This window comes from Dromaius novaehollandiae, chromosome Z, assembly GCF_036370855.1.
Source record: "Dromaius novaehollandiae isolate bDroNov1 chromosome Z, bDroNov1.hap1, whole genome shotgun sequence".
Classification (NCBI taxonomy): Eukaryota; Metazoa; Chordata; class Aves; order Casuariiformes; family Dromaiidae; genus Dromaius; species Dromaius novaehollandiae.
In genome coordinates this window covers 21396178-21418929 of record NC_088132.1, presented here as the reverse complement: position 1 = coordinate 21418929, position 22752 = coordinate 21396178, and the positions used below count along the sequence as shown (strand labels likewise).

Below are 22752 nucleotides of genomic sequence, written 5' to 3'. Positions count from 1 at the left end.
ATTTTTTTATTGAAAATTACACCACTTCAGTCAGGCATTTAGCACTGCATTAGACGCAGCACTGGGAAGAGTATAGTGAAGACCAACAGTACCCTCCCAGAAGGATGGAACCAGTGACTTTGTCCGAGATTTTTCAGAAACTCATTTGTGGATTTCAGAGACTTGTTTTCCTAACCCCCTCAAGTCTTTTTCATCTCTGTTTGGCCTGATTCTGAATACCTTGATATCAGAATTACATCATCAGAATCAGGACCTCTAACTAGCTATCATTCAGTCATGTCAATATTTTCTCTTCCTATATTTCACTTATACAGCTGTGTGAATATACATATATATGTATATTTTATACTTATATATGTATGTATGAATGTATAAATATACAAGTGTATATATATATTTATATACAAACTCACACAGATATTCTATATATTAATATCTTCTTCTGAAGTGAGGCTTTTAGGAAGACCAGCAGGGATTCAGGGACCAAGAACAGCATTTCGCATTTTCTGTTATTCCAGTGTATTTTGTAATTTTCAAACACCAGGGCTGTAGCTGCTGCTGGGGACCAATGTTGAGGAACAGTAGCTGAAACTGAAAGGGAGTCGGGGGGTTTATTTTGCTTGTTTTGTTTTGTTTTTATGTTGCAAATTGTTCCTTTATAAAGAAATAGAATTGTCCAAGGAACGTGGATAGGGGACAAGTTATAAATAATTGTAAATCATTGCTAAATCAGAAGTTGGGTCTGGTGCTTGGCAACTGTATGTTTAATCAAAAATACTGTACGTTTTTCCTTTCTTCCCTTCCTTCTTCCTTTCCCAGACACAGTGCTAACATAAACCTGCACCGTAAACTGTTGACCAAAGAACTGGATGACATGGGCCTGGACTCCTCACAGCCTTCTCTTAGCAAAGACCTCCGTGACGAATTTTTGGTGAAGATCTACGGCGCTCAGCATCAGATGGGGCTCGACATCCGGGAAGACACCTCCTCGCCTGCTGGTACCGAGGATTCCCACATGAATGGGTACGGCAGGGGCATGTCGGAGGACTACATGGTCCTGGACCTGAGCACCACCTCCAGCATCCAGTCCAGCAGCAGTATCCATTCCTCCAGAGAATCTGATGCAGGCAGCGATGAGGGCATTCTCCTGGACGACGTCGATGGGGCAAGTGACAGCGGGGAATCTGCCCACAAAGCAGATGCCCCTGCCTTAGCTGTAGGTATGGGCGCCGATGTCCCCGGATCCCTCATGTTCAACAGTGTTTCGGTGAGCAACGGTGGGATAATGTGTAACATTTGCCACAAAATGTACAGCAACAAGGGGACCCTCAGAGTGCACTATAAAACAGTGCACTTACGAGAAATGCACAAATGCAAAGTCCCCGGGTGCAACATGATGTTCTCCTCTGTCCGCAGCCGAAACCGGCACAGTCAGAACCCTAACTTGCATAAAAACATTCCCTTCACTTCCGTAGATTAGTTAAGGATGGACACGGCATAATGCCAGCTCTCACAGAGGGCCTACCACATTTGAACTGCCATATACAGTCTCTCTTGATATATATATATATATATATAAATATACATATATATATAATCTTTTTTTTTCTTTTTTAACAAAAGAAAGAAACACCAGGTGCTTTTTTTCCCTTTGTTGGTTGTTGGATTTTTTTTTTGTTTTCTGGGGATAAAAACAAAAAAGTGGGATCTTAAATCTGGGGTGAAATACCCTTCATGAAAAAAAGCAAGCAAAAACAAAAACCAGACCCACAGAAAACTTGCAATTGTCCCTAGTTCTGTTATAAAGTTCTTGGTCATCTCCAAAGAGACAATTTGTCCTACCCATGACTATTGCCTGAAAAAAAAAAAAAAAAAAAAAAAAAAGCAACAAAAAAAGCAAAGAAACAAAAAGAAAAAAAATTATCTACTTAGTTGTCTTTGTGTCTTTAAAGATTGGGGATAACCTAAGATTGGGGATAATGTTCTACTAAGATGGGGATAACGTTCTACTAAGATGGGGATAACGTTCTACTAAGATGGGGATAATGTTCTACTAAGCATGGCTGTTACACTTGTATATATATATTGAGCCTTGACGGGCCTATGATGTAAAACAATTGTATTGATTGTGGTTTAACTCTTATTTTTTTGCTTAATTTTTACAGTTACATTCAGCTGTTAGGTAAGCAGGAAAAATAGTTCGCTGGCTAGTTCTACTCATTTATGTTAGCTTTAATGCACATTTTTAAAAGAACCACGGTCTTGTTTTAACTACCTGCTAGATATAAGTAATACAGAGGTGCTGGCATGCTTTACAGTACCTAGTCTGATACAGTTTTTTTGTCTTGTACTATTACATAAATCCAGTCATGCACTTTTTCGTACACTACAAGGGGATGTGTAATAATATCCATGCTTTTTTTTCCTTAAACTATTGCCATATTTTCAGTAAGTGTCTTTAAAAAAATACACTTAGATAAAAGTGGTCTGGTCAGTATGAGGGCATGAATGCCAAACAAAGAGTATTAGTGTTTAGTGTTAATACAAAAGTGCCAACTTTGCACACGTTTTGAAAAAAGAAAATGTACTTACTTATTCACCATAACCACAGTTGGAGTTTTTGGACTATGGAAAAAAACACCGGGGGTGGGAGAAGGGGTAAAGTGAAATACAGAATTCTTGGTGCTTTTCTCAAGTGCCAATTATTATTAGAAACAATAGTGCATCCTTATTCCTTATATGCTACATTACATAGAAGAAAAAGACAGAATTGTGTCATCTGAATCAGTGGAAACTTTTCTTTGGTTGAACATGGGTAATATTTGGGGATAGAGATGCCGATACTACTTGTCACAGAACAAAGATGGATATAATTTTGCGTGCTCCTTACTATGGCCTGGAAAGATGGATATAATTTTGCGTGCTCCTTACTATGGCCTGGATTTTTGCGGTGTTTAAAAAAAAGGAACAGGGAAATAATGTTAATAACTCTGTTGTTCTGTAAAGTTGTCTTATTTGCAATGGAAAGTGCTGTAGTATGATTAAGGCACGTTTTATAGAAGCAATCAAAAAAAAATTAATGGCAGAAGCACTTAGAAGCTCTGAAAACATATGCTGGACTTTTTATTGGGTAACTTTCCCTTTGGTTAAATTAGAGGCCAGAATAAGGATCTCTAGTTTTATTAATGTTTTGTGTTTCACCCACATGGTTTGTCAGAAAAGAACGAAAGTTTGAGAGAGAGAGAGAGAGAGAGAACGAGTATGAGCGGGAGAGGGAGAGGGAGAAGGAGCAAGCAATTGAGAAAGAGAGAAAGAGAGGCTGTCTGAATCTTTTTTGTTTCCGGTGTTTACACATGTTGCTTGAGCTGGTAAACCACACTGGCAGCCTAAGTTACCACAACATACTGACTGAATGATGATATTTACTTAAGTTCAGCCTACAGCCAAAACCATTAGGGTGTGTGTTGTAGACTTTTTTTCCGTAAAAAAAAAAAAAAAGAAAGAAAGAAAAAAGAAAAAAAAAGGGATATTTCAGCATACAATACAATACTCGTTCAGTGAGAATGTGTTCCTTTTCTGTATGTACTGACCCAGAACATTTTTTTTTAGTCAAGAGTCAGAAATGCTCCTTTGTTTCAGCTTCTCATTGTTTTATTTGTTGTGCATTTTGATCATTTTTACCTTTATGTTCACTTGAGTAGTTATTCCTGTTACATTTTCTAGAGGAAGCTGTTTATATAGATTTCCTCTTTTTTGGATTTATTATGCATTTCAGTATTTTTTTCTCCAAAATTAGGAATCAATAGCTAATAAACCAGTATTTCCAGTTGTAGAAAATAAGAGAAAAAAAAATCTTAAGAAATTCTCACTATGCTCCCATAGGGTACAAGCTTCTGATCACTTTTTTGACTTTTGACACTGATGAAGTCGTTTGTTGATCCTACAGAAACTACAAGGAAAACTTACCTCCTGGTTCAATAGAAAGAAAGTTTATAGCAAAAAGCTAAGCAGTTTCGCTGTATTTTTTTCTTTCATCTTTTTTATTTTTCCTCAAAGTCTCAACTAGTTTGCCTTGTTAAATTGAGTGGAGAGATCTGCTTTGCTTTGTTTTATGCTGTGCGTTTGTGAGAGAGGGAAATTAGAACAGTAAAGGTGCATTCTTCTAAAACACATGGACCTTTGTAGTGTGATCTGTACGGCACTCCTGTCCCCCTCCCAAGCTATTAGGAACCAAGCAAGATGGAAAGTATAAAAAACAAAACAACAGTAACTGAATGATACCTACAGAAAAAAACACTGTTTTGAAGTATGTATGGTATAAATAAATATCTTTTTTAATGAAAAACACATTTGAGGTATATAAATAATTCTTCACTGAATGAATCACTGTTCTGCATTCTCATTTTACTCTGTTTCAGTTAAAGGTCAAATGGTTTTGGTAAACTTGTTTGGAAACTTAAACATCATCAGCAGATAAATTCAGCAGATGAATTACATAGAAAAAAATCTGTTTATTACACAAAATGAAACAGGACATTATAAAAAGTAAAGGAGCAGGGACAAACCTCAAAAAAACTGTTAGAAGCTCTGCAGTCCTACTTTTATGGAATCCTGAGCTTCATTCAGATTGTGCTTAAGCCCTGTAGGAAATACCCTAAAAAGCAAGAAAAGTTTATCGTGGACAGATTATTGCTCATTCCTATTTGTAGGCAAATCACCTGGTGTCTTCAGTGCTCGTGATATTAATGTCAGAATATTCTGGTTTTAGGATTACGCATAAAGTTTCATCGAATTGAATGGTGTCTCCCACCTTCATACTTACCATACTTCTCTCTGAGAGTCTGTATTTATCAGAATTGTTTCTGTGATGGGATTTGTATCACTTGAAAGTTTCTGAAAAATCTCAAAAGAGTGTTATATTGAAGAAGTTTGGCTTTAATGACAAAAAGTAACACAATAGCCAGCATCTCTCAGTGATCCCAGCAGTGACCAGAATGCAGTAAGCAGAAAGACTAAGTCTTTCATCTGTGCAGTGCAGGGCACGGCTGCAAGGTTGTGGTGACAAGAGAAATGTTCTGCAATTGCTTGTGCTGTCATAATCCTATGGCTAGCCCTCCGTTTCCAAGCCTGCCAATCTATACCCTTTTACAAGAGTTAGACTGACTTGGGGGGAGAGAAGAGGAGGCATGCAGAGACTCTTCATTTCTCATGGTGTTTGCTTCTCTGGATTTGGTTCCTATAGGTGTAGTGGACAGACTCTCTAGGTCCTTTTACCATTTTGTTCATTCAGAATAGATGCATTTTTCTGTAGATATCAAACAGGCTTTGTCCACATTGCATCGTGCATCTGCTTTAGAAACAGAATTACTTGGCTGGAGGTTGGTTGGCTTTTTTCTTTGTTTTGGAGATTTTCTTTTTTTCAGGAAAGTGTGTGATGTCAATTAAACACTAGGTTTCTTTTGAAAACCTGTACTTAACAATTTGGAAGGAAAACAGCAAAATCAAAGCACGAGTGTGGGAACCATGAACTGAGCTTTAATATCACTGGTGGCCCCTTCTCACTGCTTAGTCTTGGACAGATCACATCACCTATTCATGTTCTGCATCTGTTAAAAAATGGCTGTGATCATACCCCATAAGGGTGCTGCTGTGAGGACTAATTAGGTGGTCTTTGTAAAGAGCTTATTTAAGGCATAAGTATTCCTGCATACCTTATGATATTTAGTCCATTTTTAGCTCAACCAGATAGATATTGTACTGGCTGAAATGTTAACTTTGTCTCTAGCTGCACCTTCACAGAAGAGTTTCATAATGCAAAAGTCATCCAGCCCTTAAACTGTAACTGGCACCACAGTGACACTGTAGTATTGCACACAAAGTATAAGCATTCAGTCACTGAGTCACAACTGAATTTGATAAAATGTGGAAGGTTCAGATTAAAAAGCCTATTAACACTCACACTTTTCTCTCAATGGCTTTTCATGACTCAGCTCATAAAATGTCCGTTTCCCAGGGATCTGTGGATATGTTACACAGCAAAAATTGTGTACCGCGTTTGCTGTGAGTAAACTTCGGTGCATTTTCTTTCCCTTCCTCCCTCTCTCCGTCCCTTTTTCTGTTTTTCTTCCTTCCTTCCTTCTTTCTTTCTTTCTTTTTCTGTCTCTTTCTGTCTTTCTCTCCCTCCTTCCCTCTTTCTCTCTCTCTTTCAAATGAAAGTATACCTTCTCTGCCTATTCCGGAAGTTCATAAGCTTTCCTTCAATTATGCCCTTCCCATTCCATCCCCCAAAAAGGAGCTGTTTAGGAAAAAGAGTCAAGTCAGGTTCTAAATAGTAAAATAGCTGCCTGGGGAGGTCAGCATCTCCACTGATGGGATCCGGTACCGCTCGCAGGAAGAGGGGCTGCAGGATTCTGCCTGAGTTTTTCCTGAGTTTTAGTCTTCTCACTTAATTAACACAGTTAAGGATCTAGCATAGCTAATTATATGGGCTAGGAATGTGCCGAAGCAACAAGACAAAGAGCTGTGTGAGTGTCTGTAACAGGGAAATGTCAGAAACATAATGAATCAGGGTTTGATCTGTTCCAAAGATAGGAACCATTTACAGGACCAGAGATTTAGTTCCAAAAGTTTCTCCTTCAATAAGCTTGGTATTTTGTAATCGAAGTACTTGTATTGGACCCATTTTTCACAAGATCATTTGGGATGTCAGCTAACACGAGGATACAGAACATCTTTTCAGAAGTACATTTGTACTCAAATTCTGCAGGACGCTTTCAAGGCATTATTGGAAGAAAGGAGGGAAAGTGTTTGATCTAGAAGCACACACATGCTCCTCTAAATTTTAAGTGCTAGTTACATGAATGGAAATGTTACTCCTTCTTCTCTCCCAAGAATGTTCTTGTCACTTTTCTCTTTGCATTGTATTAATAGAATTACTCTCTATTATTTAAAAAAAAAAAAAAAAAAAAAAAGAAGAAGAAGAAGAAGAAGGAAAGGTGTCTGTAGTAAGGGCGAGGTGGCAGCTGAATTCCCTGTGGGGAAAAGGTGAGTGGCAGACACATGATGGCAGCTGGTACATGTCAGTTCCTTTTTATTTTTTTTCCTTATGTCACTACTTTGCTGCTATAGTAACTCAACAAAACAGTGACTCTAGTGCTACTTTGCTAGATAAGCATCAGCATATCCTGCTGTTGCCACATGATGAGCTGGGCTTTTTTTCCCCTCTCATAGGGACATAAAAGGAACTCTTTTCCATACCCATTTTTTCTTTATGAACAGAGCAGCATCATATGATGGCCTAAACCTTTCACCTACATGTTTGCCCAAGTACATGTCTGTTCCAGTCCCATGGTTTCTGTCTCTTCTTGCCAAACAGCATTATCACTGCCTTTAAAATGGCCCATAACAGAGTGAAGCAGCAACTTTTTTATATGAGTAATGTTATCCTGAGTCTGTAGTTAACTAGCCTTGATGTGGCTTGTTTTCCCCGGTCAAGCCATGGTCTTGAATGATAGCTTTGATTTTCTAATCAAGATATTTGTCAAATATATCCCAATACTGATGCTGTTGTGTTTGGCATTAGCACTGAAAGAAAAACACATTTCTTGTCCACCGAGGAGTTAAAAAAGGACAAATTTTTGACCAGTCCTCTGACTTTAACCAGTATTATTGTTCATTATGATGACACTGTATTTTTTTAAGTAGCAGCTGTAGTTGTCATAAAACTGTTTTCCCATTCCTCTCCTTTAAAGTGTGGTGTTGTAAATTCATGTGACCTTTACTGCAAAGAATAAATATTTCTTTTTTTATATATATAAGATCTCAAGACAAGGCTTGGTTTGTAACAAATAGTGGCCCATTACAAAGCAGGAAAAGGAAAAAAAACCCTGAGCTGAGCAGCAAGAAGCTTCAGTTCAATTTCACCTCATATCTTTCTAATAACTTACTTGTCACTTTATTACCTTCCAGTAATGTGAACGCTGCTGACAAGACTGTCACACTAACAGCAGACAACACCCTCTCTTCCTTAGCCCCAGCTCTCCTGGCTACTTATTGCACTGGCCCTGAAGGGACACAAACTAATAGTGTGCTTTCAAGTTCAGCACTTGGCCATCAAATATAAAAGGATGCGTAATTGCCTGTTTATCCCCTGTGAAGGGGAAATTGAGTATAAGAACCAGGCTTTCCCTCCCCGTTCCTTGGCACACGCACACACGCACACACACATCTGCAGTGAGTGAAGGGAAGTCCCATCTGGAGCGCTTCGATTTGTCTTTGGGAAGCCCAAGGCTGCCACTGGCTGCTCTATCGAGCTATCAGGCAGACAGTAACAAGATGGCTTCTTAACAAAAGGTCAGCTGAGAAATGCTGTCTGCGACGGCGCTTTTGTCTGCTTATGTAGCAACTAATTGCTTCGTATTGGCATAAGCCATACTGTGCCTGCTAGAAATAGTCGTGCGCATTTGCTGCCGGTCTCGCTGTGTAAGTGAGAGAGCAAGGATGCGGCCTTCCCCTTCTCCTGGTCCAGCCCACCCTACGGCAAATTTAAGAGCGCCACCGTCCTCGCGGGTTGCTGCGGGGAATGCCAGTTCCAGGCATCCTGCCTGCCTGCCTCGACGGGCGCATCCCATGCTGACCGAGGTCAGCGTGAGCCTCTGCAAAGCGTTAGGGAAATGCATTTGAGGTGCGATCTGCAACCCCCATAGGAGAAGGAATTCTCTGTCTTCTGATTTATTTCTTAATTAACGAGAGCACCGCCAAAAGTGCAGGCTCCAGAAGTGCTTCTCGAGTGAGGCAGTGAGGAAAGGCAGAGTTGGAAAGGCGCAGTGGCTCGGGAGAGGGTTCGGAGCTGCTCTGAGTGCATGACGGCCAACATACCTGCCTGCAACCCCTCCCCTCTCCTTTGTAGCACGTTTTGTAATCAGAGCTGTCCGACTGACCGCTGAGTAGTTGTTGAAAATTCAGGTAGCCGGAGAAATAGCTTAAACGTACTCTCCTTGCAGGGTCAGTAGCATTTCCATGCTGAGATCGTAACATCAGATCTCCTCTGTGCCCCAAAGCGCTGGTCGCTGTGGGCCGAACGGTGCTGTAGGCTAGTGCAATGCCTAAAAAGACAAAGGCAGGTTTCAGACAAAGCCCAGGAGTGGTAGACTTAAACACAGCCATTTTGGGGTTCATTATTTTTATATCCTTGGATTGATTCATGGCGTTAGTGGGCTGCAGCTCCTATCTGCTGGTTCTGGATGCTAATACTGTCTCCAGTGCTCCATGGTAATTTGATATTTGCTGCAACAGAGGCGATGGTACTCACTATAAATATGCTAAGGCCTTTTACCAGTCAGACAAAGGTCATTGATCTTTTTCCTCCTTTTCCTTCCAAGCGCATTAGAAGCTATAAGGGTGAAGCCAGCAGACAATTTCCTGCGGCCAGGCGGCAGGAGGGAATAGGTTATTTGCGTCAGTGTAACGTGTAAGGCTGAGCCCGGTCTGTGCTCGCCCATCAGCCCCCCGTGGATGCGGTGCTATCCGAAGCGGGAGCAGACTTTGGAGCCAGTCAGGCTGGCTGACCTGTGGTGACCAGCATGGGCGGGCCTGGCAGCCCTTCTTTCTGTAGCGTTTTTGAAGCTGTTTGCGTAAACTGAGCACTTTCCGATCAAAGAAACCATCTGGGTCCTTTTCTTGTGTGCGTGTGTGTGTGTGTGTGTGTGTGTGTGCGTGCACATACGTGTATGTGCGCGTGTGTGAGAGACAGAGACAAGGAGAGGCAGACATATAACAGTGTTAGAACAAAGAGCCTTACAATTAAGGTTATAAATGGGCAAAATTATATCATTCTCACTTACCTATGTATATATATGTTTCTCCTTATGCCCTTACTAGCATGAGAAGCTCAAGTGGGCAAATTTCTAATGTGTAGAGAGGTTTATTCAGATGTTCTTCAGATTTCACATGCTGTTCCCTTCAAACCTTTTGAAAAAATATTTTAGGGAAATGGGGGAAAGAAACATCCAGAGCAATTATATTTCTGGAGAAGAGAGGGCGAGACTAGCTAAGTGACGCATAAAGATTTTATAAGGCATGCGTTGTCAAACAAAAGGTTGAGAACGATCAGAGGATAATGCACAGTTAGGATGGCAAACTCATCAATAGTTAATCACAACCTGTCCATTTCTGTTATGGAATGCAAGAGACTGTGAACGGTGGCTCTGGGGATATAGTGGCACTCGTGCACGCATGTGTCTGTGTCTGAGTGGGGGCGTGTTATGCAATCGCTGCGTAGGGCTCAAGACTTTGACGAGCAGTCAATGTCCCCGTTTTCCCTGCTTCTTAAATTTTTTGCAGTGGCGGGACAGGAGGCACCCCCCCCAGCTCAGCTGTGAAACGGTACTGTAGTTGTGTGAATCGTGATTCTAGGGGTATTCTTCTTAGTCTACCTGATGACTTTTGGGGTAAATAGGGTCACTTGAGCTGTATAAACTAAGGCTGATTTGTTTATTGTTTTTCAAATATATTTTTCCATTATTATTTTTTTTAATCCTTGTACAATCTTAAGTTTTTGCTTTGATTTTTCCCATTTTCTCCACCTACCCCCATCCCTTTTCCTCTCATTCCAAGACTTCTCTCAGAAAAATAACACATCCTCCTGATGTTCTCCGTTTTGGAAATTTTTATGCATTCCATCTGTGAAAATGGTCACCGTTTGTAAAGTGACAAGATGAATAAAATGGCCACTGTTGTGTGTGTGTGTCTCATTTAGCTATTTATGAATATGAAATCCAGCATGCTGCTTTTTCTTGTGCAAACTTTGGTTCCTAACGTCATATGGGGGCTGCTTCTCCCATAATATGGCTTGTTTCTTGACGGGCAGCGTTCGTGTTCTCAGTTCATGCCTCCTGCCTCTCCTCCAGCCTTTATAGAAGTGCTCTGTGTTCCCATGTGGTGTGTGTGCAACAGGTGTGCAAATAAGTTGATCCGAACCCTGAACACGTTAAGATTTTTTCCCTGGCTGGAGCTCCATACACTTTTACTTACCCACAAGCTGGTCACGGCAACCTGTTGGTAGCTATGAGTAGCTCATTGTAGGGGCTTACGCCCATCGCCGGATGGATTTGGGGTTTCTTTGCTTTACTGAGGGCTCTGGCTCGCTGGCACGGTTGTTGTTTTAACAGCGTTGGCTGGGAAGGTCGCACGGGCCGAGCAGCACGGTAGTTGCCTGCGCAGCCGGCTGTTCTGCTTCCAGTTCCTGCGAGCTGGAAAGGTCCGAGTCTACTCGGGGGCTCGTGCACGGGTTTGAGCACGTATAAACTGGACGGGAGCCCTCACGTGTTTGGGGGCCCATGGCACCCTGACGACCGGCTCGGTCCGAGGCACAAAATGCCTTTGCGGCCCCGCTGTTGGCGAGCACGGGAGGGTCTCGCCGCCCGGCTGCGAGCTCCCGTTTCTGCCCGGCGCCGTGTCGGCTGCCGCGGGGGGCTGCTGCCTCCAGCGCGGCAAACTGGCCGCCGTCTCGCAGCACGTAGCTCGTTCCCGCGGGCCGTGTCGGGAAGCGTTAGCGGGGCGCGTGCCCCGGCACGGGGAAGCGTGCAGTCGGGGCCGATGGACATTTTCTCAAAGGCCCTTCTCCAGGCTGCGTAGATGAGGCTTTTTATTTTCACTGTTTGTTCTCAGTGTGAGCAAAACGTGAATGCTCTGCTGTCCTGCCTGCAGAACCAAAGCATGCACTATGGAATATAGCTGTACCAGGGGATTGAAAAACTGCATCATGTTGACCTAATAATCGTGACATTGGTAGCTTCATAAATACTGTATGTACTCTAAACAAGTTTTTTCCATTAGTAGTCTGAGGGAATTAAAAAGTCTTGTTTTTAATTTGACATTTCTTTTCTTGTATTTTTCTGTACTGTAACTGTCCTACAGTATGTCTTTTGCATAAAATGCATAAGGTTTTGGGGATATAAATGGAGTTTTACTCATACTTTGTCCAAATACCTCTTGTAATTTGTATCAAAATTCTTGTACAATTTTTATATTAAAGATTTATCAGTCACTGACATTTCTCTCTTTCTCTTTCTTTCGCTTTGTCTTTCACTCATTCACTTTTACCGCGTCCGACAGTAACCTTTCCACAGAAAGGCATATGGCAATTGAAGCACACTCACTTGCAAAGCTTGCACAAGGTGTCTCGTATTTTGAGAGCTGCACTCTGCTTTTAAGGGGTCTGCCAATTATTTGCCAAAAATCCAAAAGATAAAAGAGATGCTTGGTTTTGTATAAATATCTTTCTCTCCCTAGCTTGTACACATTTCCGCAGAAGTTTCACCATTAGTTTGGAGTCCAGAGTCCTACAGTCTCGCTGAGTTAGTCACTTAAGCATCTTGAAAAACCTCAAGAGATTAACACTGGTCACTTACACACTGGATACATGAAGGAACCGAAGTAAGCTCTTGTAAAAATCTAGCTTGGTGCCCTACCCAGACCAGCCTTCCTTCTCCTTTTCAGACCAGAGTCACACAGTTCACCGAGCTGTGTGTTTGTGTTAAAGCTTTCTTGTGCTTCAAAAAGGTGAGGACGTTGGCCAAATGTGTCTCCCCGCTGATCTTTTCCTGTGATCTAGGATGGGGCCATAAGTGTTTATCAGCAGAAGATTCACTGTCAAATCCTGGTCATCATGCTGCTGGTTCCACACTGCTAAGACAGGGCAAGGAAGGCAATTTGAAGTCCCGTTTGCAGGGCAGGATCCTTTTTTTTTCTTGGAGGACTTTTTGTTTTTCATTGTAACAGGCAGCAGGAGCAGCTGGCAGAATGGTGACAGGATTCTTCTGGGGTAAATGCGTTTGGTTCAGTCTGATCTGCTGTTGTGCTAATGGTTTTCTTCATACTGCACTTCTTATCAATAAAGGAAACAAGCAGATGGAGAGATGTCTCATAATAGCATATTTCTGTGCATGGCACTATGCTCAGGGGGACAAAAAGGCCACATTATAAACATATATGAGTCAGTGTACTGCAATTTGATTCATACGAGTTTATTCTACACAAGAGTTTCAAAGCAAAGGACAACTCAGCCTTTTATGGGTTCAGTACTGCAAGATGCTGATCACTGTGGCTTTGATCCCTGTAAGCATTTAGGTATGTGCTGAACTTTAAGTGCATGTACAGTCCTGTTTAGCTCAGTGGGAATGGATACCTGCTTGCAACAGAGGAGTCCATCTCTAACAGGTTGGCTGGACTGGAAACAGCCTGCCAATCACTGTTTCACAAGAGTCGATGAGCCTTTTTTTGTTGCCTCAGCTTTCCTTGTCAGTAAAATGGAGGTAACTGGACTCACCAGCCAAATGTGGAGGTGGAAAAAGAAAGGAACGTGAAGGGCAATTAACTAATGCTAAGCGTTTGAATTGGAAGTCTGAGGAAAGTGGTTGGTTGGTTTGCTGGTAATACATGTCCTCTGATGGATTTAGTGCTTTCCCTGAGCTGTCACCAGGTATATCCTTTTACAGCCCTCAAAGCATGATCAAGAGCCAGTTTTCTGCAACCCATTTAGCTCTAAAAACAGGGCTTCCCTTCCACTGCAACACCTTCCCAGCTTTAATATAGTCTGTACACTGGGAGACATGAGCCATACAGAGACTACGAGATGTCTTCTGAAGGTCCAAAAGGCTTGAGAGATTCAGAGAGTGTTTACTCGGTTTGCTGTTTTTCATCACTGATGTAAACAGCCCAGTAAGGGCCTGAATTAATCTGTTACTGACTTTCATTTGCTAGCTTCATGGTCTTAATTCATGTGCCCCTTCCCTTCCCTTCCCTTCCCTTCCCTTCCCTTCCCTTCCCTTCCCTTCCCTTCCCTTCCCTTCCCTTCCCTTCCCTTCCCTTCCCTTCCCTTCCCTTCCCTTCCCTTCCCTTCCCTTCCCTTCCCTTCCCTTCTCACCTTCCCTTCCCTTCCCTTCCCTTCCCTTTTCACCTTCCCTTTCCCCTTATCCTTTCCCCTTCCCCTTCCCCACTTTGTTTCTCACTTTCTTTCTTTCTTTTCTTCCTTCCTCCCTTTACTTTTTTTCTTTTTTTCTTTCATTTCCTTCTTTTCCCCAAAATGCTGCAAGTGCATGCAGCTCTTCTTAATTTCTCTTGGGGGGAAGAGGGTGGAAGGAAAAAAAAAGAAGCTGAGCAACTTTGGGGGAAGTCAACCTCTGTTGAGGCATGTGGTTATCCTCCCATGTTATTAAATGTCATAGATGTGTTAATGTAGTTCTGCATGGAAGCCAAGCATAATTATAATCTTTTCATCTGTCATAACACATCTATAATTGGCATGAATTCCCCTCAAACAGTTTTTTTTAGCATAGGGTTTTCATACTCAGTGCAGGGATATTAGCAGGCACCCATAAAGACTGCTTTTGGCACAGCTCTGAGCTAACTGCCTGGGCGAGAGCCAGTTGAAGCTCACTGGGCCACTTGAAAACTTGTTGTCTGCTTGTTCACTCCCTGCAAGTTGACAGTATGACAGTAGATTAAGTGCTACTAATTTAATAAAGCCACTCCTACAGTGATGTTGATCTACCAACGATGAGCAAGGGGAGGGCAGAAGAGAGGGGGATAAAAAGTACATTAGTTTGCCTGAAGTAATACTGGGAAAAAGAAAAAAAGTATTGATCTTATGTGAGGTGCAGTTATTTTTAGTCACCTGACTCATGCTTACCCAATCCTTACCCATATTCATCAGAGACAGTATAATGAACAGATATTGATTAGCTGGGGCAGCTGGAGAGATTTCCCAACAGTGCTAGTTCACATTGATAGGTCTCCAATGGGAATACATGCAAGTGCAGCCCTGTAACATAACTTATTGTGTTCTAGGTCCTTCAATTGATTTTGTTTGAAGAAAAAATACACAGTGGCTCTCCCTTGACCTTTAGCTGAAACCTTTCTGTAAAGAAGAACACAAAATGACAGTCAGAGCAAATAAGCATCACCGCTTACAATCCTGGCTGTCGCAGCAGCGCCTCGGCAGCTGGGTGCCGTGTGTACACTGCAGTCTCCATAGGATCCTAGTGCCCAGCACAGCCCGCTTTCAGGTGGCAGCTTCCAGGCAGTAGCCAAAAAAATCCCCTTATAGCATCTGCGTTGCTCCAGTGTTTCAGCTGGATTTTAGTTCTCCCAGAAATATACCACTGACCTTATGACAGCGCCCTCCAAGGTGAAGTATCTCCCACAAAAACCAACACAGAGTTTAGCAAGATATCCTGTGGAGCTAATTCCATTGAACTGGTGCAGTTAAAAAAAAAAAGGAGGAAAGTGAAAGGTATTGCATCCTAGTGGAGCTACTAATCCCAAACCCTGGCTTGCCAAGAAGCTTGAAGCTTTCTGAGCATTTTGCCACATGGATGTCATTGAATGTCCCATTGAACGTCCTGCACGGTTTGGGATCGCTTTCCCATGTCAAGTTCCCAGAAGAGTGTGTGGCTGACTTGGGCTTTGGGGCCTCCTTGTTACTTTCATTTCCTGAACACTGTAGCAGTACTAGGGAACGCCTTGCCTTGCAGTGTAAAGAGCAACATCAAAAGGGATGTTAGTACTAAGAACAAAGCCTGAAAGGAATCACGGAGAAGAGCAAAATGGGCCATCCCAAAGTGTGTGACTTAGGGACAGTGTCAGGCTTGTCAGAAATCAAGCTGACTCAGGCTTTGCAAAAGTAAAGCTAATAGCAAAATCATCTTTCATTGTGTGAATAAAGTGAGACCAAGCAACAATATAGAAGTGCTTTCTAATGCAGAGGGGAGTTTTTCAAGATTAAACACAACCCCAGAACCTATCAGATGGGTTATTTCCCAGAGATATTGGGCAGCATTAGCACTGCTTCCCAAAACCCTGTCTAGCTCTCGATTCAAGCATTGCATATATTCTGGTTACCCATGGACAAGCAAGGCTAATGCAAAGAAAGGCTGCTATTGGTAACGGAGTTAGCAATTTTACCAGGGTAGCTTAAGAGAGCTTGGTTTCTGTAACCAAGCAAATGAAAGCTGAAAGAGGACATGACTGTGCTCCAGATATATACGACAAGGGACCAGGTTGTAAACACCGGGGAAAGAGAAGAACTACGTATGCAAAGGGACACTATTGTCACAAGAACAAATATCTATGAATAATTTCAGGCTGGAAATCAAGAACAGGTTTTTAAGCGCTGGAGCAGAGAGAATCTGGATCAGCCTTTCAATACCTGCAGAAGAGGCCAAAATGAGAACTAAATAGGTGACAGCGATTGATCAGTTTACCAGGAGATTTAAAACATGGTTATCTACAAAAGCAGGGGTTGGACTTCCCTATGTCACCTGTGCCCAGTGGTGTTTAGGTAAGTAAGCAGACTGTTATGAGGGTAAGTTCAGGGCCTCTCGCTTTTCCCATTCGTACCACAGTACAGAGTAAAGGAGTTCATCCTGCCAGCTCATTTTCTCACGTCTCAAAGAAATATCTATTCTTTTAACATATCTGACTGTAATTTCTGCTTCTTAGCTGTCATTTTCTAGGCCAGTAAAAGTGTATTCAATCCTTTTTTTTTCTTTCCAAGATGATGTCTTTGTGGAGCTGCCCTCTTTCTTATTTCTGTGTTTGAAGATCACTCTAAGTTTTCTTGGTTAGAGCATTTGATTTAATCGGTCCAATGTATTTTGATCCTCTGGGTTTGAAACAAAGTTTGAATTCTTTCCCATATGCCAGGCTCGTAGAGAAATCTGAAGTGATACAATAATTATGAATCACACACTCTACATTGCACAGAGTGACTTCACATTATTGGAATGTGTGAAGAAAAGCTTACAAGCAGTTGAGTGTGGAGGTTATCAGAGCTCTGGGCATGTGCAGGATGAGGTGATTTGAAATTATTATGCCACTTACAGGTTTTTAGAGAGCTTCAATCTTACAAATTTAAGTGATATTAAAAATTCAAAGCACTCTCATAATTTCACATCTTTCTGCTGTGCCCTACAATTGCATTTTTCCTTCTCCTTTTGTGTGTGTTCATTTCAAAATAAAGAATTTCACAGCACCAAAAATACGTATGATTTTAGAGTTAAAACATCTAAAGCAAAGGGCTTGCACAAAGATTGTATTCGACTAGAATTCCTGCCCTAAGTGCTTAAGAAGTTCACAGGAGGCATCTTGTACTGGAATACATTTCAGAGAGATATTCTCATTCTCTTCCTGGGGATGAATAATAACAACATGAGAGCTACCTGTCTCACTGATTTGGGAAAGGGGCGAGGAGGTACCAATTGCAGGTCATCCAGAATATCTTCTATGGCTTGAAAGAACACAAACTTTGAACTTTGAATTTAAAAAATTATTTCCTAGCTCCTGGGTTATTTTACAAGTTGTAAAACATTACAGTTGCTGTGTAAAATTTTCCATCCTGTTTCCATGGCCTTTGGCTCCTGTTCACATAACTTTACACTCACTGAGCTCCATTTTGGCCCAGGCACATTCAGCCCAGCCTGGTGAAGGAAGGCTCTCATGAGTCTGACATGCCAGGGAGCTGGTGAGAAACTGGACTGGTCTTACAGTTAAGATCAGAGTAACAACGGTCAAACCCATGACATATTACAGCAGTCAGTGTCCACCCATCCTGGTGGTAAATGCTACATAAATGAAATGTAAACTGGAATTGGAGAACTTCATTATGGTATATACAACACTGCCTTTTGGCTTAAAAAAATTCAGGTCAAAAGGTGTACCATGTTTCAAGTTTCCTTACAAAACCATTAAATTCTATCCCCAAAGCTCTGTGTTTTCTTTAAGCTGGCCACAGCCCAGAAAAAGCTTTGCTAGGGCTTTTTTTTTTTTTTTTTTTTTTTTTCCTACAATGTCTAGGACCCTAAAGTAGGCATGTCTTTTAGACAGTAGATTGCCAAAATACATGTGAACCTTGTGTTACCCTAGAGCAAGCTCTAAGACCTAAGCCATAGACAAAAGTCAGAGAAAGCTGTTGTGTCACAGAGAATATTGCAGGGAATCAGTTGTGAGAACACTTTAGAAAGGAATAAGATCTAGTAGTGAATTTGCATGATTGCAAATGCCAAACCAAAAGAAAACAATGTCAACAAGCATGCGGGTTAGACTCGCAGCCTCTGGATCAGTAGAAGTATTCATTCAGCAAGATCAAAGGGTCAACTACGTCTAATAAAACAAAAATAATGGGTAACTAAACAGCTTGCAAAATACAGTCATACGTCATGTTAAGACAAGTTTTCAAAGAGCAATTTTTTGACACATTGAATGATTGCTTTTTGGAATGGCTTTTTCTGTAAAACTTTTCGTCTTAATTCGAAGTAACACATCAGAGCTGACTCGCGAAATAGCTGTAGTCAGGCCACTAAGTAATCATGATCCCAATATAATAAGTTCAGTCAACGTCTTCCAGAAGAGAGCTGTAGAAAGAGAGAAAAAAAATCATATTCACATGCTATATTTTAAATCAGTCAACCTTTTAAAAATACTGTTCAAAAAAAGCATAACAAGTAAATTCCTAAATGCAGCATGGAGATTATTTTAAGCTTCCAAAACTTTCAAAGTAAGTAGGGGTAGCTGTAAATGAAACAGAGAGCAGGAAGGCCTGAAAAAGTAGACTGCTGTTTTCTTTTTAGCCTGGTTTCCTAAGGAAATGAGGGTTACGCTATCTGAGTGTATGTGTATACATCTGTCTGTCTGTAACCTCTGCATCTCGCTCCCCTCCCCGGTAACTTGAACCCACTGACTTATTTCAACAGAATTTGTCCGAAGGGTGGAAATGCCCAGATGCTGTGAAGGCAGGCAGGAGTATTAAGGGAAAGGGAAAGGATGTGAGGTATCAGACACAGGGAAAGGCCTGCAGAGAAGGGAAAAGCTGCAGGAACATCTTGCATTGGTGCTATCAACCATAGTGCCTGCACGCTGAGGAAAACAGGCTTTGTTTGAGTTAGTTCTCGCAGAGTTACTTGCCTAAGGGAAACCACGCTCTGGCTTACCATGGCAAGACAAGTGAGTTTCCATGGGTTTTTTGTTTCTGTCTCCTTTGGAGGGCACAGGTGGTACAGTGTGACTGTAAGGGCTTGGTCGTGGTGACAACTTGGGCAGCCAGCTAAGCGCTGAAAAGCTGTGGGAGCTCCTGCTGCCCCTGGTTGGGTATAGCGAGAAAAGCCTGTGCAATTCATATGCTGGATCCGCACCCATTCCTTGTCTTTCCAAGCGAGAAACGACAGCTGTTGAGGCTATTCCAGCCTGCCAGCTGTGGAAAAAAGGTCCTGATCCCTGTTCATCAGCTGGAAGGAGCGGGCTGCCCACTCTGCTTGCCCCCGAGGGGCTCCTGAGGGAGAAAAGCTGCTTTTGGTGACTTTCCCCCAGGCAGGTGAAAAGCGGGGGCAGAGAGAAGGGGAGGAGTGCACGTCTCCTGCCTCCTGCTCCCCTCCAACAGCCCGGCAGCCCCGAGTGGCACCGTCCTGCTGTGCTGCCCCGGGGAGCTGTGTTGGGCGAGCACGTTTTTGTCAGCAGAGCCAGACTTCTGGGGCTTTGCCACCTCGCAGCTCCCCGGGCCCAGCGTGCTGCTGGGTCCTGTGGACTATATCCCCGCATATGGAAAGAGTGGCAGCTCCCCAGCACCCAGTGACAGCAGTTTCTAATAATGCTCCCCCAAAGGTTTGCTTGTTATTGGGTTGGGTTTCTTTTCCACTCAGAGCCAATTATGGGCACTGCTTGCTGTTATTGAAGCTATATGGCTGGTGTTTTGTGCAGACAGCAGAGCCCATGGAGGAGGGCAACCAGAAGACTAGCAGAGAGCCAGACCCCTTCCCTGGACATCCCTATGTGGACGTCTTACGTGCTGCAGCAGCAGGCGTCTTGTTTATTATTGCACCCCTATGTAGGCCGTGTGGTCTCAGCAACCATTTCGAGAGTCAGGTCCTGTATGTGAAGTCATTAAAGTTAAACATATTTTAATCCATAATTGTACAAGATTTATTTAATTTAGTTTTTTTATTTATAGCTCAATTGGGATTGTAATGTATTTTCAGGCCAGCACACCAAGATCCGTCAATTTTTACTGCGTCTTTTAATTGTGTTCCTGCAGCCCAAGCGCCAGCAGTTTTCCAAAGCAGGCTGCTTGCAAAATGTCTTTTGCTTTGGTAGGGTGGCAGAGAAAAACAAATTCATTTGCAGCTTTGCTTGAAAAAACACCTTATCCTCTGCACAAACAGCAAGGTAATGGGCATGTGCTCCACTTTGCTGGCAAGATGTCCCACAGCTTGGAGGCTCTGCCATCGGCCGAGCCCAGCAGCACTGGCCCGGCTGGGGTGCCCCCGAGCCAGGCTGCCACAGGCGGTGGCAAAACTTGGCTCCTGGTGATTCTCCTTTGCACGCCCCTGCGTCAGCTCACCCAAAGGATACAGTGCAGCAGGCTTGGAGCAGGGTGACACAGCCCCAGCTTAAAAATTTGGGAGCGTTGTCAGCACACTTGGTGCTGGTGGGGCAACAAGGCTCCAGTTTGGTCTGCAGTCATGAAGAAATGCCATGGTAATGTTGATTAAGCAAAAGCCCCCCCAGTATTTTTACGTATATATGTATATAATTATATACATATATTTATTTATTTTATGTTGATAGTGACTACCGTGGGAGCAATGCATTATTAAATGTTCCCGTGCAGCCCATGCGTGAGAGCAAGCTCCGAAGCACTGACCAGCCCCGCAGCGCCTCTCTGCATATGCAGTAGTGTTGGAAGTAATGGAGTGAACATCCTTCCCTTATAACTTTTAATAAGACAGCTCATCAGCTGCGTTCCCTGCATCCAGAGCAGGGAACTTGACGAGGTGCTTTGTACCAGGGAAGCACATCCAGCCGGCTCAGTGTCAGGTCCCAGCAAAGGCGGCTGTGAAGTATTATACAGATTTACCTTCTGCGTAGTTAAGAGGGCAAGCTGGGAATTCCAGGGGACAGAAAAAGCCACCCCAACTGAATAGCTGTCAAAGTGATAATCCTTTTAAGAGAATGTGTTTGCTGTGTGCTGCTTATTTATACAGAGCCTGTGTGCCTGGTGAAACTTTTCAGTCCTCTCGAATTCAAAGGGGTAAAGTTTCCATTAACACAAATGAGGACGTTACATACCAAGATGCTGGGGCTCAGAGAGTAGAATATTCCCTTGAATCACTCTAAATGGTAGACTCTTAATAGAAATCGACGCTTTTTTTTTTACTCTAATAAACGATTTAAATTAATGTTACACTATTAATATTCTGCAGAAGGATTCCCACAAAAAACTTTGTTTTCAGAATCTGGATTGTTAAGAAATCTAGCCTTTCTTTGAGCAGTAACTAAGAAGATAACTGCGAGATTCACAAATGCTGTGACATTTTTTTCCCACATAGCTCTTCTGTTGAGCCTTATTTTCAACAGCCAACATCAGTGAAAACTTGGAGGCAAACTCTATCACTGAGGAACAAGTCCACTATTAATGTACCCTTGACTGTAACTCCTGGGAAGAAGGAACTTGGCTTGCCTGTGCACACTGCTGTAGGCCTCCGCTTTGACTGAAGCCCATAGTTACTACTGTAATATTAAAAACAGTAAAATTCCTCATCCATGATGGAATCTATAGAGAGTGCATGTGTCTCTGTGTGCTTAAGAGGGAAAAATTAAGATGAAATTTGGCAGGGTGATTGCCCGTTGCTTACCATTGTAATTCAGTGTTGAGAGTGAATAGTCGCCATTGCCTAAGAGGAAATCACAGCATCTGTTACTCTTCTGTGTATATGTACCACAGACTGGTCTGTGATCAGTAAGTCCTCATGGGATGGGTGCCTTTAATTTCCTCCTGATTCTGTTGTTAATTTGAATAGCTACTTAAGCTGCTTCAAGATATATTTATTTTTTAATGAGAATTTCCCAGCTATTTCATTCTAACAAAGTGGGATGGGAGTAGTTAACATCTCCATTTTCCCATTCACAAACAAGCTGCTTGCCCCCTGGATGCAATTATTGTCTTTTACCTGTTTAGGAAATAACACTGCTGAAGTAACTCTGATGTAGGCAGTGTGCTGCCTGCAAAAAAAATGGCTGAGGCATGGGCCTATTAGCCTGCCCATGCTGCACTAACGATTTCACTAATGCTTTACCCTCACATGATTGAACAGGGTTTCCCTCAGATGACTGGACAAATGAGAACAGATGATCAGCAGAGTTCATAAAAGTGAAATATCTGATAGCTGCACCCCCCTTGCTCTTGTGTTGTGGGTGAATCTGCATGCAGAGGGGTGAGGAGAAAGAGAAAGGGAGACGGTTGTAAAACAGCTCCATAATTACCATGTAGATAAAGCTATGCATCAGTGAGAAACTTGTTTTAAGATGTGTACATTGCCATAGGCATGACTGCCAGAGTCTGCTTTCGCTTACGCTGATAGAAATCTGGAACAATCCTATTTTCAGCCAAGTGACTTCAATTTACACAAGTAGAAGTGAGAGCTGAATCTGTCCCTTAAGTAAAAAAGGAGGGTGACAAGACAGAAGGCAACCTAGTCAGGCAAGGGGCACAAATTCCTGTTTTCAGGTCCCTCCACCATTGGTATTGCCTGATTCAGGCTGCCTCTCTGGCACTTTGCAGAGTGCCCTGCAGCAGGTCTTTTCACCTCCTCAGGAGAATGTGGGCAGCATTTGCAGAGCCCCATCTTTATTATTCTCTTAACCTGAAAGATTATTTCACTTTTACCAGCTCACCCTGCACTACCAACAGCACAAGAAGCAATA

General features: G+C 42.5%; 1 protein-coding gene across 12 annotated transcripts in view; it reads left to right on the top strand.

Moving 5' to 3' along the window:
- The window catches only part of BNC2 (basonuclin zinc finger protein 2), a 355957-nt gene that overhangs the window by 329079 nt on the left and 4126 nt on the right, over positions 1-22752 (top strand). For 10 of the 12 annotated variants that reach the window (XM_064501846.1, XM_026097830.2, XM_064501847.1 and 7 more), the window contains one exon: positions 820-12050. The exons of 1 other annotated variant lie outside the window; for it this stretch is intronic. In XM_064501846.1, coding sequence (XP_064357916.1) covers positions 820-1480 — 661 coding nt within the window. In that variant the 3' untranslated portion in view covers positions 1481-12050. Of the gene's footprint in view, positions 1-819; positions 12051-22752 lie in introns of those variants that run through there. One more of the 12 variants, XM_064501853.1, reaches the window with a different exon arrangement.